Raw genomic sequence first — 18,624 nt, 5'->3', positions numbered from 1 at the left:
AAATGAGATCCCTGTATATTAGTTTATAAAACTATTGACAAAGTCTGAAAAGTGCTTTGGGGTTTAGAGGGAAAGATGATACTGGTATATAAATGTAAGAATATCATCATCTGTAAGAAAAGGTTGTTGGTTTTTATTATTTATTATTATTTTATTTATTTTATTATTTATTATTTGAGTGAACATGGTGCTGATGTACGATTCCATGACCAAGAGCTGCCAAAACACCTGATCTACAGCACACCCTACCACCTAGAGCCCCACATGCATCTGTCAATCCACCTTTCTTTGACCTCCAGCACCCAGCTACTCTAGTCCAGAGCCACTATGTAACTACCTTTCCCCTGACCTACAGCACTCCCCTTCCCAGTTTTTGGCCCATATGTCTTTGCCAATGCATTTTGGTCCCAACCTGAGCTAAATGAAAACTAATTTCCTTGAAAGAGAAGTTTGTTATTTTTATTTGTAGTGCTGCTCACTGAATTACACTGAGGGAAGGAAGATGAGAACATTTCCTATTTCTCCCTTCTCAAAGTCCTGCTATCTGCTGATTCCAGTGTGGAGGGGATGGGTCTAGTGGCCAGAACAGGGGACTTGGAGTCAAAAGATCTGATTCTGCCTCTGAGTCACTTATGTAACCTTTGGGCATCTTGCTTGCCTCTTTGTGTTTTAGTGTCCCCAGTTTTGTAAAATTGTGATCACACCTGAATTACCTCACTGGGTTTAGTTCATGAGGATAAAGTTTTCAAAAGCTTAAATGACATAGAGGCCTATGTCTCAGTGAGTCCTTCCACTCTTTGCACAGTATTAGCCAGACTGATATGATCTCTCTGTTCCTCTCAGAAAAGGCCACCTCCTAAAATATGACTTTCCTAAACACTGCAGTCTGTGTAAACTGCATCTGTTCACTCAGGCCTGTTTCTCAGTTATACTAAGACACCCCTCTAAAGTGGGGGTAATTTAAGGCCACATCACACTGCCAGAGTGATGTAAAGGGGCCTTTGTGTAAAGAGAATCACACATGCCTCAACAGAGAGTTCTCCTCTAGGAAGCGTGGCTGTTGTCAGATATTTTTCAATTATTAATCTGAATAAAGTCAAGATGTAACTTGATGGAAGAAAGCTGAGTCATTACCCAAGAACCATCAAGGGTTCATGAAATCATAGTTCTCACCAAGCAGTTTTAATAGCTGTCTTTGTTACAACTACTCATGAAGGAATGCGGTCCTGCCAAACTCAAGAATTCAAAAGCATAATTCAGTTTTGACAAATCATGAAAACAAATTTAAAATAACTAGGTTGTAGCTTAGCTCAGCTAGAGTGGGGGTTCTAATCCACAGTGTATGTTAATATCTGGTTCTTACAGCTCCTCACTCCTGGTCTCAGGGTCCTGTACTGATTGTCCTTTAAATCTTGTAAAAAGAAAACTGAAATAACGGGCCTGATAATCTGTTGCTTTGCATTTCAAGGAGTCATTTCCTTCTGTGCACAGTGTGAGTAAAAAACCTGCTATGTCTGAATAGTAGCTTTTTACACCTACATTCCATTTACTTTGCTGTGGTGTAGATGATGACACAAGATGCTGGGCAACAGAGGATCAGGCCCAGAATCTTTGAATTTCCTTTAAGATAAATTCAAAGATTCTAAATGTGAAGGTATCAGAATCTAAAAACTCTACATTAGGTCTTTCGATGGGGATCAAATCTCTAATGACTGGATAAAATTCCTAATCCAAAGAGATTAACACAACACTTCTTAACGGTAGGTTAAAAAAGTAATGTGAGGAGGCTACAAAGGTGGCTATTGAAGTTGGCTTCCGCCATATTGATGAGCCTTCTATATGGGATAGGAGGAGGTGGGCGAGCCGTTCACGGAAGATTGCAGATGGAACAGTCAAAAGAGAGGACATATTTTAACAGGAAAGGTAAGTAGGTTTGTTTTAACACCGGTATTTTTATCTACTGTTTCCTCAGCTAATTATTGTCTAATTTATGAAGAATGTTGCCAATGTCAAGGCCAATATTAAAAGGATGCCTTTGGGAGTATTTCACAGAACTGGGAAACGACATTCTATAACAAGTTACAGGTTTGAGCACAAGGCTCATCTCTTCTCCTGTAAAGCAAAGTTAACACAGCTACTTCATTCAGGGCCGATCCTGAAGTCAGACAACAGAGTGACTCCCAATAACCAAGGACAACAAATTTAGCCCAAAATTTTAACCTGAGAATGGCCTCACATAGAGTTCCTGTCAGACCAAGTGCACTTCTGACATCCTGGCTGCATTTCACCGCTCCCCCCTGCTTCTTCAGGAAATACTTTACTTCTTACTCATTGCATTTTGCCACCACTCACACACAACCTTTGCTGCTGAAAAGGTAAAGCCAGTGTAGACATGACTAAGACATTTAGAAAATGGTTTTTACAGAAGGAAGAGAAAGAGAAGGTTCTTCAGAAAGAACAGTTGTGTTTTGAATCATTACAGCTTTGGAGTACCTTTCACCGTCCGAACTTGTGCGAAGCTGCCTGGACAATCACTGAAGAAACTTAAGTTGACTATCTTGATCTCTTCATTATCCACAACCCATGTCTTAAAGGTAACATTTATTTTAAAAATATACACAGAAAAACAAATGTTTGGTAGTATATCATGGCCAGAGCAGAGTGTTCTGAAAAAGACCCATATCCATCTAGTCGTACGTCCAGCCTGCAGAAGTAGCCTATGATGGAGTTCAAGGGAAGGCAAAAGACAAAAGAAACACTAATGCAGAGGCCATCTAAATGAAATATTTTTGGCCTTGACATCAGAAGTATATTCAGCAATAGGTTATGCTTTTATCCTTGCTGTAAAACATCTATGCTTCCTGGGTTCACACTATGCCACTAAAATATATGATGTGTGTGTGGACTGGGAAATTTACAAACTATCTGGGAACTCTCTAAATTCAAATATACACTTCATGATCAAAAGCTAACTCAGTTACTCTGGAAATTACCAATAATCTATAAAACTACCTTGGTTACTGACATCACTTGTCATCAGCTATAACTTCTTTAACGTATTAATAGTGTTTATAATTCAAAGTTCTTTTTGTCAGAGAAGCTATCAGTTTCTGTGACACCACATGTTTTATCTGTAATATCTCTAGCACTAACTGCTTTTGACATCATGCTTTGTTTTCACTGTGTATAACAGAATTTCTTATCAAAGTAGTGTCTTAGCTGAGCTAATTAATTTTCAGAATCAACAGGTATCCTCTTATTGACACAAATTGTTTCTACGCATTCATTTCAGTTCAAGGTAGAATCATAGGATGGAAGGGACCTTAAGAGATCATCGAGTCCAGTCCCCTGCCTATGACAGGACAAGCATTATCTAGACCAGTGGTTCCCAACCTGTGGCCCGTGCCACTTGCAGCCCAATCAACACAGAGCTGCGGTCGATGTGATATCCTCAAGGTCTACAGGTGTACTGGATTACGCCCACAATATAAATAGGTTGAGAACCACTGATTAGACGCATTCCTGGCAGGTGTTTGTCTAACCTGCTCCTAAAAATCTCCAATGATGAAGAATCCACAATCTCCCTAGGCAATTTATTCCAATACTTAACCACACTGATAGTTAGCAAGTTCCCTGGGTTGTCATTATTTCCCCCCCTCTTTTTTTTTTTTTTTATAGATTGGCACTGTATTTGCCCTTTTCCAGTCCTCTGGAATCTCTCCCATCTCCCAGGATTTTTCAAAGACAATTGCTAATTGTTCAGATATCTCCTCAGTCATCAGGCCCTGGTGACTCAAAGACATCTAAATTATCTAAGTAATTTTTAACTTGTTCTTTCCCTATTGTACACTCATATTCTATGCAGGAGTTGTGGAAGTACCCTAAAAGGATGGGGGGGCACAGGCGCCCGAACCGAGGCCCCACACCACCCCTTTTCCCCAAGTCTCGGCCCTGATGCCACCCCTTCTCCCTGAGCCACTGCCCTCAAACTGCCTATTCCCCCAAAAACCCTGCTCCCGCATTGACGCCACTTCCCCAGAGGCCCCACTCCCATGGCACTTCTTCCCCCCAAGACCCCATTCCCTTCTCGCTTCTTTCTGCCTCCTGTCACTTGCCCTTATGACTGGTAAAAAAGTGCGGGGGGGAGCCATGGCCGCCTGGCCCCTCCTGTTCTGGCACCCAGATCCTACCTCATTTTCACGGGTAGAGATCCAATCAATACTAACCTTTTCAGTGAAAACTGAAACAAAAAAGTCAATTAGCACTTCTGCCATTTCCACATTTTAGATAAAACCATTCTATAGCTTTTATCCACCTTTAGATTTCAACACCTTCCCTCGCTCACTCCTTCTCCTTACAATGTGTTCCTTGGCCACAAAATAGTTAAAATTCACTTGTGTAAAAAGTATCATAACCAAGGGGAATTTTCCTTTTATTTTCAGCCTGGGACAGATACATGGCCAAAGGATGAAAATGGAAAATTGATTTTTGATGTTGTAGATCTGCGTCAGACTTGGGAGGTGAGTGACATGAATAACACAGTGTTAATTAATAGCCCATCCAGTCTCCTTAGTCAGCCAGCAGACTGTTACCCAGAGCGTGCTCAGACTTCTGGGGTTTTTCAGTCATATGACCTCTTTAGAGGGCAAAGGAGAATGTATAGAAAAGCCAGTCCCTCTACTTCCTCAGGGGGCCAGTTTGCCCACACTGTTTCCCCAGGAAACAATCCCTGTCTCCTGGGGAGCTCTAGCTCTGCTCACACCAGATTCCCATCCAGACTGAGCCAGTATCCTCCCTTTTGAGGTCCTACCCTGCTCCAGCCTTGACAAGCCTCATACATTTGGTGGGTTGTGCCCAGAGGACCTCTTTAACCCTTTCTTGACTGCTGCAGGAGCTGACCCATCATACTAGGGTAGGTTACTCCACCAGTGTCAGACTGATAGAATTAAACCAGAACAATAACTGTGCATAGCCCAGACCCTCAATGAGTGTTCAGGGCAGCTAGTTAAGTGAATATATTTTTAAGTGTGAACTAAGGCAGATTTGAGGGGGAAATCACTGAGGGACAACAAACATGAAATCTCACGTGCCCTTTCTGTTTAAAAAAAAAAAGCACTTTGTAGAGCAGAACCTCACTTTGAAATGCTTTGGCCTTCCCTGGTCTTAGGACAGGGATATTGCCAAAGGCATTTTCAGGGACAGAACTGTAGTCTGGGCTTTACAGGTGATGTTTTCCACAGAGGCAGGATAAAATATTCTGCCCTAGAGTTATCCAAGATGAGGACTCCATCATATCCCTAATTCTTTAGCTAATGCTCTTTGACTGGCTCGGCACTGCAGCTTATTAGTGGGCCAGCCAGTCAGCACTGAAGAGCTAGGTTCAAAGTCTGTCCACGCTTACCCACATTACAAAATCCATCAGTCAGTTTAATTCCATTGGTGCTTCTATATCAAGAGAGGCCAGAAATGAAATACAAAAGGGCATCAGGTCAGAATCAAGGTGCATTGGTAGAGCTTTGGAGAAGTTAGCATAGCGTCTGCTCACATTATCCCAGGTTCTAATTAGTGCTGTTGGTTCCTCATTTTCATGAGCATTAACTAAACTCCCTCATTTAAAAGGAAAAATGATTTTTTTTGGAAATGAACTTTTCCTGAGTTAGTTAACTTCCCCTCTGATATGTGCCTTCCCTTCAGTGGACTCTAGCAAGCTTTTTCTATTAAATGGAAAAAGTAAACAGGATTTGGCATCATATCATTGTTATCATGGCACTGCTTGTGATATGAGACCCTGCAGTCATTTCCGATTATGAGTGCAGGGAAACACTGGCGCATTTCAGACACCACAGCATAGCTACTGTCAGTAAATACAGACATGCTAATGGTGATCACTGCATCTGTTCATCTCCCTCAATATTTCTTGTGTTTTCCCTTTAATTTTCATACTCAATTTTTTTTATATAAAACTCTTAAACTGCTGTTCGTAGTCCCATACTTATGTGGTACCCTTACTTCTGTATTGTTCACTAGCAATGATTGGTATCACTATGGCTTTGAGGTTCTGTATGTGTGAGGGACAAATTAGGGAGAAAACAAGCGAGAGAGGCAGTGGCCAAGTTGTCTACTTTCTACTGGGGGAAAAGATGACTTTATTTCAGTGGATTGGATGGAGATCTGATGCTTAAGTGAACAGTTGGAAAATGACTGTCTCTAAATCAGAGTTTTGTTCTAGAATAAATCAAATGTCCCCTACTGTATGTGTAATAATATTTTGGTGGAATAATTTTACATGGAGTGAGCCCAGTTGAGCATATTTTTTCTAGTCTTAAGGAAATAATCCTACCAGTAGTGATAATGGAACTGGCCGTTGTTGTTTTTCCCAGGCCATGGAGGCATGTAAAGACGCAGGCTTGGTGAAGTCCATTGGAGTATCCAACTTCAACATCAGACAACTGGAGATGATCCTGAACAAACCAGGGCTCAAGTATAAACCTGTTCTCAACCAGGTAAAACTCTGACCTTTGGATGGAGACCTAAAAGTGTTGAGTTAGAAGAAATTCAGAACTTGTAGTCAGTGAAGAGTTTCGTTTATAGGGGAAGAACCTCAGTGCTTACAGGAAACAGAAACTCCAGAATGTCTTTCTCAGCAGGAACTTATGTCCAGCCTTTTAAATCAAAAGGGAAACTTCCTTATTGCTCCACTTCAAATAGACACAACCCACAACAGTTAGACCCTGGTATGGAACTCCTCAGAATTTGTGGGTGTTGCAACAGCTGACGTTAAAGACAGGGGCCATTAGTAGCTATAGATTCAGGTTCAAGTTCTGAAAAGAAACCCACCATAATTCTATGGAGCTTGGAACAAGGGCTTTGTTTGTGCCCATCCCTAAATTTATGGAAAAACTAATGAAAATAAAAAAAAATAAAGTAGAAAATACCCATAAAGGAAACAGTGTTTGAGAGGGGCAGGAGAAAGAGAGACCCAGCTGCTTCCCTGTATATCTAGATCTCCTCTCCTGCTACCTCATTCCCCTGCTAGGGGAATGGACTTTCAGAGCACCAGCCTTTCTCTGCTTGGAATGGGAGGATGTTTTGTTACCAGGTTATCCAAACTCATACTCAGAAATGTGACTGTCTAACATATTTGCCTACCTTTCACATAGCTACCCAGATGTATTCCATACATGCTGGATAAAAGGAAAGAATTGAGTTATATATGATAAGCAAAATAACACAGGATATGCACAAAATCCCATAGAAAGTAGTTGAAAGTAATTTTACCCCTCAAGTAATTTTTTTTTTAAACTTTGCATAGCACAGGTTATATATGGAGGATTATATATAGGTAGAAGATAATTTTGACGTAAATCTAAACTTCTACATTTCAATATTAAAATATGTAAGAGAAAAATGTCTTATCTTGAGGAAAAAACTGTTGTTTCATAGTTGGACAACTCAAAAACTGATTTTGATTCAATTTCGTCCCTCCTCCTCAAAAAATCACTTGTGAGTTGAGACCAAGCTTGAGAAATTTTAGACCAAGAAACCACATGAGGGGAAGTTAGCAGCCACTGAAATGAAGGGCTTAGAATGAGAGTGCCATATCGTCCATATCTACAGTTACAACTGGTCCCAGCAAAGACCCATACAACATCTATGAGTAATTATCTCACTATAACCAATAGCCATGGCTTTAATGGCAGTGTTGGTCCAGGACATGATATTGATCCATATCCTATCTGCATAACAGTACACGATGGGCCAAAACCTACTTGTAGAAGACTTAATGAGCTGTCAGGGGGACAACACACATGCTTAAGGCAGGCAGGATTTGACCCTCGGTTTATAAGTCCTTATTAAGCCTGTCCCCACACACCATGTATTGGCTTCACTGTCCTCTACTAGATAAACTGTTTGAGGGGATTTGTTATCAGCTAAACTGCACCCCATGGTCACTTGCACTGCCAGGCTGTATTTAATTGAAGGATATTTTATTGAAATTTACTTTTGATATTTTAACATTCTGTATCCCCTCAACATAGCATCCGCTGTTTCTTTTGTCTAACTGCTGCTGCTTATATGATCTGAAATCTCAATTTTGGGTTGGGGGGTGATTCTGCAGGTTGAATGTCACCCTTACCTCAACCAAAGCAAACTGCTGGCTTTCTGCAAATCCAAGCATATCCTCCTTGAAGCCTATTGTGCTCTGGGATCACAGAGAGACAAGACCTGGTAAGGAAAGAAACTGGACTGGGCTCCCAGGTTTAGAACCTCAAAAACGGGTTGGAGGGAGGGAAAAATACCCTCTGTCTTCAAAATATCTGGTATTTATAGAGTTATAGAATAAAAATGAGAGCTGGAAAAGGCCTAGCAGGTTATCTTCAGATTATACAGGTATTGTCCTCACTAGGCTGAGATGACTGCATTCCTCATCCCAGAAATGCTCCCTGTTTCTCTGTTTCCCTTGTAGGGTAGACCAAAGCAGCCCAGTTCTGCTGGAGGACCCAGTATTGGGTGCAATTGCCAAAAAATACAACCGAAGCCCCGTTCTAGTAGCCCTGCGCTACCAGCTGCAGCGTGGTGTTGTGGTCCTCTTTAAAACCTACACCAGAAAGCGTATTGAAGAAAACTTCCAGGTAAAACAGGAGGGGAGAGAGAAGAGGATGAGATGTGCAGATTTAGATGGGCACCGTAGAGGGCTGAGAACTTTTGTGCCCATGTACAGTATGCAGGGCCAGCTCCAGGCACCAACCGAGCAAGCAAGGGGCGACACTCCGCCCAATCCTTTTTTCTGTTTTTTTTTTTTCCCGCTCTTTGCCACCCCTGCAGGTTTTTTTCTTTTGGTTTGTTGCTCCAGCCGCCCTGTAGGGGGCAGTGGCGCAGAGGAGGGGAGCTGCTGGGAGTGGTGCCAGGTCTGCAACAAGCCCGGCACTGCAGTCTGCTTCCTTCCCTGCCCGCCGACCAGAGCGGCGTGGAGCCCTCTCAGCAGGAGGCGCGGCGGGAGGGGTTGCATGGCGAGTTCCCCGCTTCAGAGAGTGCTGGCCGCGCCCCCCGCTAGTTGGGGTGTGCACTACGCTGCCTGGGATCTGCAGGGCTAGGAATCCCCCTGCACCCTCCGCCCTACAGGTTCCTTTTTTTCCTTTTTGGTTTTTGGTTTTTTCTTCCCTTCGCCGCTTCGGCCAGGCAGTTTGTTTCGTGCCTCCCCTCCTTCGCTGCTCCGACTGGCCGGCAGGTTTCACGCCCCACCTCCAGGGTCTTAAACAGCTTTCCTAGATAAATTAGTTTCCAAAGAGATCAGTTGTTCTCTTTTCCATACCCAAGGAATATCAGACTGACTGATTTCTTCTAGATTAAGGGCAAGAACAAAACAAGGAAGTACATCTACATGAGAGAGCACGGTGTGTATCTCCTCTATAACATGCCCTTTATTTCCCAAAATGGCAGCTGCCTCTGCAAATAGCAGATTCCTAGAAGTTTAAAGGTGAAATTCACAGAAAATAAAATCACAACTGTTACATAGCTACATACCCTTCACCTCTAAAATACAGTGGAAAGAGCAGGCCCAAATTAATATAACTATTTCATTTCCTTTTCATATAACAGGAGGCTTATGGTTCTGTCAATAAACATGCATCCTGCAGGAATAACCCAATGTTTGATCTTGTCTTCTGGGTCAGGTTTTTGACTTCCAGCTCTCTGAGGAGGACATGAAAACCATTGATGGGATGAACTTAAACCGTTCCTATGTGCGTACAGAACCGTAAGTCATAATAGTTTTCTGTATTTTAGAACTCTGTGGAGAGGCAGAAGAAAGGCAGCAGTGGTCACCCCACAAAGAAATAAGGTTTTGTATTATACTGACCCTAGTGATGACAAAGGATGTACTTACGATCATAGCTATTGCGACTGGAATGGAGTCATGCAGTTTAAGGCCAGAAGGGACGACCAGATCATTTAGTCTGATCACAGGCTACCAACACCACCCAGCACCCACACTGAATAGGGTTGCCAGGTGTCTGGTTTTTGACCTGGCTCCAGTCAGCATTGCTGACAGGGCCGTTTAAAAGTCCAATCAGCAGCGCAGCAGGGCTAAGGCAGGCTCCCTGCCTGCCGTGGCTCCATGCAGCTCCCGGAAGCTGCAGCATTTCCCTCCTCCGGCTCCTATGTGTAGAGGCAGCCAGGGGGCTCTGCATGCTGCCCCTGCCCCAAGCACTGGCTCCACAGCTCCCATTATCCAGGAACCATGGCCAATAGGAGCTGTGGGGGCGATGCCTGCAGCCAGGGCAGTGCGCAGAGCCACCTGGCCGTGCATAGGAGCTGGAGAGGGGCTATCCCACTGCTTCCGGGAGCTGCCTGAGGTAAGCGCCACCCGGAGCCTGCACCCCAAACCCCCATCACGCCTCGACCCCCTGCCTTAGCCCTGATCCCCCTCCTGCTCTCCAAGCCCCTCAATCCGAGCCTGGAGCACCCTCCTGGACACCAAACCCCTCATCCGCAGCCCCACCCCAAAGCCTGCACCCCCAGCTGGAACACTCACCCCCTCCCACATCCCAACCTATTGCCTCAGCCCAGAGCCCCCTCCTGCACCCTGAACTCCTAATTTCTGGTCTCTCCCAAGAACTCACACCCTTAGCCAGAGCCCTAACCCTCTCCCACACCCCAGCACTCTAAGACAGGCCTGTGAAAATAAGCAAGTGAGTGAGGATGGGGAGAGCAAGCAACAGAGGGAGGTAGAGTGCATGGAGGTGGGGCCTCAGAGAAAGGGTGGGACAGGGGCATGGCCTCGAAGGAGGGGTGGGCAGAAGCGGGGCAAGGGTGTTCAGTTTTGTGCAACTAAAAAGTTGGCAACCTTAACACTGAACCCAACAACCTGTTGCTGTAACGTGCTGTCATTTCAGTAGATACTGTACATTAGAGCACTCACGTGTTTAGGTAGTACAGAGATGAAAGAAAGCCCTTAGACAGGTAGAAAGTGTTGCATGTGTGCTCTTTGAGATCCCTGCATTTTGCATTCAGATGTCCTAACAATATAGTTACGGGTGGATTGTTCATAAATGTCACCTTTCTTTTTAGATATTTGGGCCACCCACAGTTTCCATTTATTGATGAATAATGGAAAGGATCTTTTTTCATTGTTCCTGATTTTATTTCACGCATCAGTAAAATCATTCATACATTTCATCCCTTTGCCCCATTCCTGTGATTAGTCCTAGAGAAGAACCCTGTTCTGGAAACCCACCTTCTGCTGGTGATGTCAAGAGATCTACACTGTACATTTAAACAGAAATTCTAAACAACTCAGTCTCTGAATGGAATGGCATTTCATTGCTAATTGGGAAAATATAAAGGTGTCTGTGTAATGCACTTATTGAGTCTAGTCTCTATTCTTTGATGATTGTGGGGTTGGCTGAGCTGGTTTGAAAAATGAGGGGGTCTGTCCACTTTGGCAGGCGTTGACGTCACTCAGCAGCATGCAAACCTGGATTTCGCAACACAACAATTAGCTTTGCCCAGAATTCTGTTGGGGCGTAGAATGGTGAATGGCAGCAAAGCCATTGCATGCTGTTAACAGCCTCTTCAGTCTGCAGTAGTGTCTGTTACTGCTGCTCTCGGACTCCTTGGGATGAAGGAGGAAACAGCTGGTGCATCCGTGTAGTGGCTGATCCAACAGCTCCACCTCTTCTCTGATCTTTGTCAAGCCATCAGCCAGGGGTTGCCAGGTGTCTGGTTTTTGACTGAAAAACGCCCGGATCAGAAAGGGACCCTAGCAGCTCATGGTCAGCCACCACCATTAAAGTCTGGTTCACAGCACAGTGAGAATCGGGGACTAAGGCAAGGCTCCTGCCTGCCCTATTTCCGCATGGCTCCTGGAAGTGGCCATCAGGTCCCTGCAGCCCCACATGGGAGCTGTGGGGGCAATGTCAGCAGGTGCAAGGGGCAGCACATGGACTCTCCTGACTGCTCATGAGTCTAGGAGCTGGCAGTACTGGCAGCCGCTTCCTGGGATCTATGTTATGCTTATGGAAGCATACGGGATCTCTTGTCACACACACACACACACACACAACACACACACACACACACACACCACACACACACAACACACATCCACACACACACACACACACACACAACACACACACACACACACAGCCACACACACCACACACCACACAAAAAGTCCTGCAGATAGCTCTTATTGTTACCAGTGCAGTACCTGGAGGAGTTTGCAGCTTGCCACAGGGTCACAGTGTGAGAGGAACCCAGACTGGTAAGACATAGGGCTCAGCGGTACCCCCATTCAGATTGCACCCCAGGTAACCCGTCACAGTTGGGATCCTGCTTCCCTGCGCACAAAATTGCAGTTTGTTTTGCCTACGGATTTTCTCTTCCACTGACAAAGAAGGGTCAAGACTTTAGCTTTAACGCAGATTCCAGTTCCCCAGTGAGTGTAAATCAGCGCAGCTCCATTGAGGTCAAGGGATGTGATGCTTCCTCTTACTTCCACCTTCTAGTACAACCACTGCGTCACACCCATGTAGTGAGAAGGGAATTTGACTCACCTTGCGTTATGCTAATTTAAACCAGCTCCTGACCTGGCCCAGAATATTTGAGGTAATGCAACAATGTGGCCAATGAGATCAGGGCCGTCTTAGCCACTGGCAGAATAGGCACTGCCTAGGCCACAGTAGGTCTGGGGCACCGCTCTGCCAGACAGATGGGAAGCAGTGGAGCATGTAAGAGCAGGGCTGCTGGGTCCTAGAGAGCGCGAATGCAGCACAGTCTGAGGAGGGGATTTGGCTGCTGGGGTCTCTGGACGGGTTGGGGGAAGGAACTGTCATCAATGTTGCCACATGCAAAACCAGTGATGGACATTGTACATTTATTCATACCAGCAAACTCATTGACATTATATATCTAATGTGTACATTGCCATCGTATTCTGCTGACAATTCCTGTAGCCAGGAGCATCAGGAGAACAGAGTTTCTCAAACTAAAGCTCATTAAAAACTATCTCGACTACAATGAGTCAGGGACACTTGGACTGGTCTGCTATTCTTACAATCGAACAGACATCACTTTGTCTTTGTCATACGATGACATTATTACTGATTTTGCAGCCAAAAAAGCCAGAAAGACTGTTTATAATTAAAAACAAGTCTTGTTTCAATACCATCTTCATATAAAATTTCCAATAATTGTTGACAATTAAAAAAAATATATTTGCCTCATTCTGTCAAATCAGAATTTTTCTATAGTGCTACTTCTTTAGTGCTAGTCCATCAGCTTACGATGTGCTTAATTAAGTTAAACTGGTTTTAATCACATGATGTGGCAGTTTTTTCCAATACTGTAAGCTTATGTTTGTGTTGCTCTGAGCTAGTCAAGCACAGGGGCACACTTTAATAATCTGCCTAGGGTACCATAAATCTAAGGATGACCTGATGGAGATACAACAGAATACACAGCAATGAGCCATGATGGGTATAGTTACATTGCTCCACTGTTGCTCAGGCATGTTGAGAGTCCCTCTCTGCTAAAATGGAGTTGGCCTAATCTCCAAGGAGCCAGCTAACCTGTGATGCACCACACCTGGGCTGCAGGAGTGAGGTGTTAGTATATAGGCCTGTTTGTTAGCCTGAGATAGAATTTGGGGTTGATTTTTGATACTCTTATATCCTTACTAATATGTGTGAACAAATGAACAAGCACTGTGTGTTGCTTCTGCCTAGCCAGATGGGTTAGTTGTACAATGAGAAAGATAAAGGAACAGCGCTAAAGTGTTACTGGGTATTGTGGGAGTGTAATATATGAGGCATACATTGAAGGCTGCTGACTCTCTCTCTCAGCCAAAGTCAAGCAACGAGTTAGGAAGGAGGGGGAGACAGAGGGGGAGGCATAAGACACACTAAAAGCCAAAGAAAGACATGCCTTGGCCAGGACACAATCGCACTCCTTACCCCTCCCAGGGGATACAAAAGAGGTGTTATCAAGCCCCCAGACTCACGACCCTCCAAAATGAAACATGACCATAAATTGTAAGGGGTGGGACCAGGGGCGTACACTGAGGATATATTTGGGCCTGCTAGGAGGAGGTGCGAATGGGGAATGGGTAAAGGCTCTGCGACATCAAAGCTATGGATATGCTTGCTTGAAACTAACCCCAATAAACATCACATTGCGTGCACTTCGGACTTCCGGTCTTCTGCTTTCTGTCTGCAAGACAAGAACCAGGGGAGAGGGCGAAGGGAAAGCCCCTAACATGATGGAGTGGAACTTTCTCTTACAATGCAGCTCCCCACTCTTAGTCTATCTTTGCATTAAGAAGATAAATTGGGAGTTATTTGAATTCTCTCAGACACATGCTTTGCAGGGAATAATCCTGCGTTTGCTGGGAAATGGTCTGGATTATTATTGTTAAAGTACCAATAATGTGCTCAGTCCTGTACTAGGCATCATGATGTGGATCACCTAGCAGGTCTTTTCCATCTCTAATGTCTGTGAGTCATAGCAGACAGCAGCTGAGCAAGTCAGAGATGGTCATGAGACAAAATTAAAGGGCTTATTTTGCTTCATGCTCAGTTCCTTTTCTGAGATAGCAGAAACCCCCAGTGTGTAACTTTGTGCTTGTTGTTACTCTTAAACAAACCACACTAAGGAAAATTCTGCAAATGGGAAGGCAAAGACCATGACTCATACACTTGGGAATGACCCGTGATGTTTTTTCCAATAATTCCTGCACTAATCCACTGAAAGCACACAGTGTATGTTGTTCTCTGGAGGCCATGATTTAAACATGCAAACATTTCAGCAAACAACAAAAATTGCTGGCTCGGGGCAATTATCCTTCCAAGACACTAACAGTCGTTCTCTTCTCACAGCCTATTGGCTTATGTTCCTACTCAGCACAGGCAGTGTGAAGGTTGACGATCATACAGACAACACTTGAAAGCCTGATGTACGAGGTTTTGGGGGAGAAAATTAACTTTTTACTCCACAGAAATTCTAAGAGCATCACTGATGGTCTAGGTGTATTTAATCCTGCCTCGGAGCACAAGGACGGACTAAATGGCTTCTTAAGGTCCCTTCTAGCTCTACATTTCTTTAATTCTATAAAGAAAAAAACCCTCCATTGAAATATGCTGCACAAGGAGAGCTTTTCAGAAAGGTAGTGTGGAACATATTGCTAAGAATATAGCTATTCTGTTTCTTTGTTTTCCTATGAGTCCATTATGCACCTTAAGTAGCATTCTGTGCTGCAGAAGCTCAGGGTAAAGGAGAAGGCTAAAGTGGTTTTAAACCCCTTTTGCATCCTTTTAATCCTAGGCGGTTCTGGGTTCTGGACAGGTCACTGGTGTATATTAGGCAGCCCTAGAGGCCTCACTAAGTTACAACAGCCTCCTTGGGCTGTTCAGTGAGCCACAGCACCAGAGACTAAAACCCTGCCCCTTACACACCTCTCCCTCTCCCAGCATGCCTCTACAGCAGTGGTCCCCAACCTTTTTCGTCTGGCGGGTGCCGGACAACGAGCCACCGAGGACCATGACTGGTGGATGAGCATCCGCCAAAATGCCGCTGAGAAGCGGCAACGTCAATAGGCATCGCAGCCGAAATGCTGCCAACAAGCAGCGTCATCCAGAGGCGTCACTGCTGAAATGCCACCGAAAATCAGTGGCCTTTCAGCAGCGATGCCTCTGGATGATACTGCTTCAGCAGGATTTCGGCAGATACTCATCCGCCGGACAGTACGCGGGCGCACATAGATGCCCTGGGGGCACCATGGTGCCCATGGGCACCACATTGGGGAGCACTGCTCTACAGCATGAGCTGTGAGTGGTGCTCAGAGCACAGCTTAGGGCTGTGCCAGGGCAATCCTCACTGAGGAAGAACCCACTAAAGACACAGGGCCACTTTACACCACTCTGGGTCTTTAATCCATCACAAAGGAGTTGGAGTGAGGGTGAGGATCTCATTCTTCTCTTCCATGCATGGATACTAGCCTGGGATTACTTCCTTTATCAGTGAAAACTATAAGGAGAATAGCTAGGGGAATGTGTGTGTTAATGTCCCAGCTTGAGGTCATATTTTCTCAGTGATGTGATAAATAACTTCAGAGCCAAAGAGAGAATGAATTTCAAAGCGAGTTGTTTGTCCCCTTTCCAGCTTTAGGAAAGAGGAGACCTTAATTCCTCTTTTCAGCTCTTTTTCAGCAGTGATCAGATTAAATATCAACTCCCTACCACCCCCACCTTTGAGTGTGTGCATTACAAAAAATGACTGATCTTTGAGCCTTGTATTAAGCAATGCTGAACATCTCCCAGCTGGTTTGCTGTGTTGCATTTTTTACCCGTTTGGACACTGCAGTTATAGGCTTGGTCAGTCCCTCAGTCTCCATGCCTCAGTAAATAAAAATAACATTCCGTCAAGGGCAGACGTGTAGCAACATTTCAAGCTTCAAGAAAGAACTGGCATAAACCGTTCAGTGGAAGACAATGGAGCTCTGCAAAGATACCTCTATGGAAATGAATGATGGGTACAGAATTCCTGTGATCGGATTTGGTACCTTCGCCCCTGATATAGTGAGTAAACCTTTTACAGATTATTACACAATAAGAAGTTTGTGTTTGTTGTATGAAGTTTGGTGCTGTGCATGAAAATGAGCAACTGACAGCACTAAGATCTAGAGAGAGAGGATAGGCACTGTACAGTTTCCTCCACAGAGCTCTCCATCCCAGCATGCAGCACTTTCTGCAGTTCCAGCTATGGGCCCCATGCAGGTCTGCAGTGAACTTCAGCTCTGACTTGCCATCAGGTTAGCTGTTCCATTCATGGGCCCATATGCCTTTCTGGAATACACCTCAGTCCTGACCTGCTGCTTCCTTTGCTGTTCCAGTTCTTTCCTCATTTAACTGCCAATTGTTCTATACCGGGTAGTGTTTATACACGGGTGAAGGATTTCTATACTTCAATATCTGGAAAAAGGAGGCAACGCAGTTTATCTTTGTTCATCCAGCTATTTGTTCACAGCTTGTTCTCTATTGTGTTATATCTTCTAAGTGCCTGTCTCACTCTAAAAATATGTTCACAACTGCAGCTCCTACTGCTGTTTTTGGGAGTCCATTCCACACCTGAATTCCACATGCTGTGCTTAAAGGCGTCTACACATTTTTCAGAGCTTTAATTTATGCTCCATTGTTTTTTCACCCAGTTACTCTGAGTAATTTTGTGTCATCCTTTCTGGGCCATTTAAAATGTTATACGCCTCAGTCAAGACATGTGCTTTCAATACTACTTACAGTCTGCCAGCACCATCTGTTATTTTTCTTCTCTCTCCTCCTCTCTCTCTCTGACTGTGTAGCTACATGTAAATACATGTTCTGTGCCAGATAAACAATAAATGTGCTGACACCATTCAAACTGTATTTGCTTCATGGAGTGAGCAAACAAAGACTGACCTTGAAAAGAACAGAGGACTTAGGTAATGGGATACAAAGCCTTTTATCTCTTTGTCACTGGTTCAGAGTCCATCCAAATTAGTAGTGACTAAAAATCACTATGTTGTACTTACAGTATCACTACCCTAATTCTATATGTAACCCTTCTGCCCCTCTGAGTTGGCAGCAACAAGGGCCAGGTTCAGTATCCAGGGGTTCCGTTTCAATAACGCCATGCCTAACCGGCTCGAGCCCCCACCCAGTGACCTGGGACACTTACATACCACACCCTCCTGAGCGCCTCTAGGAGGCAATACTTCCCCTCTCACAAGCACGGAGTCTGAGTGTAGCTATAGACACTAGGAGAAGTTCTCCCCCCAGCACAAATACCACAAATCTGTCCAGCAAAAACATTTGCAATACAGAAACAATCCAAAAGACTATACTGCCTTTTCTACTCAAACTCATATCTGAAATATAAGAACGTAACAGAGAGATTGGAAGAAACGTGGTTGACGTCTGGTCTTTTCTGGACCCAAGAGAGAACAAAGCAAACCCAAAAAAACACAAACAAAGGCTCCTCCCATTGAATTTGAAGTATCTGTCTCGATTGGTCCTCTGTTGCCTTTACAGGTGAAAGACTTAACCTGTAGCTATCTTTTATGCAAACCCCATGTACCCCTGCAGCTCCCCCATCCCAAGGCAGGTCCTCTTTTTGGCAAACTGAAAGATGGTAACCCTACATGAGAGTGATGACTTAATAGGATTCTGCCTATAGACACTAGGAGAAGTTTCCCCCCAGCACAAATACCACAAATTGTCCAGCAAAACAATTTGCAATACAGAAACAATAAAAGACTATACTGCCTTTTCTACTCAATACTCACTTCTGAAATATAAGAAAGCTGTAACAGACGAGATTGGAAGAAACGTGTTGCACGTCTGGTCTTTTCTGGCCCAAGAGAGACAAAGCAAACCCAAAAACACAAACAAAGGCTCCTCCCATTAGATTGTTGAAAGTACTTGTCTCCTGATTGGTCCTCTGTGCCTTTACAAGGTGAAAGACATTAACCTGTAGCTATCTTTTATGACAAACCCCATCACCCCTGCAGCTCCCCCACTCCTCAAGGCAGGTCTCTTTTTGGAAACTGAAAGATGTACCCTAATGATTGAGTGACTAATGGGATTCTGC

The 18,624-nt window shown here is 44.3% G+C and overlaps 1 protein-coding gene across 5 annotated transcripts in view; it reads left to right on the top strand.

The window, feature by feature from the left end:
* LOC116815619 (aldo-keto reductase family 1 member C1-like) overlaps positions 1-18,624 on the top strand; it is a 76,625-nt gene that overhangs the window by 38,713 nt on the left and 19,288 nt on the right. For 2 of the 5 annotated variants that reach the window (XM_032764122.2, XM_032764121.2), the window contains exon 1: positions 16,217-16,577. The exons of 2 other annotated variants lie outside the window; for them this stretch is intronic. In XM_032764122.2, the coding sequence (XP_032620013.1) occupies positions 16,491-16,577 (87 nt within the window). In that variant the 5' untranslated portion in view covers positions 16,217-16,490. Of the gene's footprint in view, positions 1-4,442; positions 4,521-6,380; positions 6,504-8,119; positions 8,230-8,467; positions 8,634-9,674; positions 9,758-11,070; positions 11,362-16,216; positions 16,578-18,624 lie in introns of those variants that run through there. One more of the 5 variants, XM_075069630.1, reaches the window with a different exon arrangement.

This window comes from Chelonoidis abingdonii, chromosome 1 (genome assembly GCF_003597395.2).
Source record: "Chelonoidis abingdonii isolate Lonesome George chromosome 1, CheloAbing_2.0, whole genome shotgun sequence".
Classification (NCBI taxonomy): Eukaryota; Metazoa; Chordata; order Testudines; family Testudinidae; genus Chelonoidis; species Chelonoidis abingdonii.
Note: the sequence above shows the minus strand (reverse complement) of the source record. Positions and strands in the feature narration are given on the sequence as shown.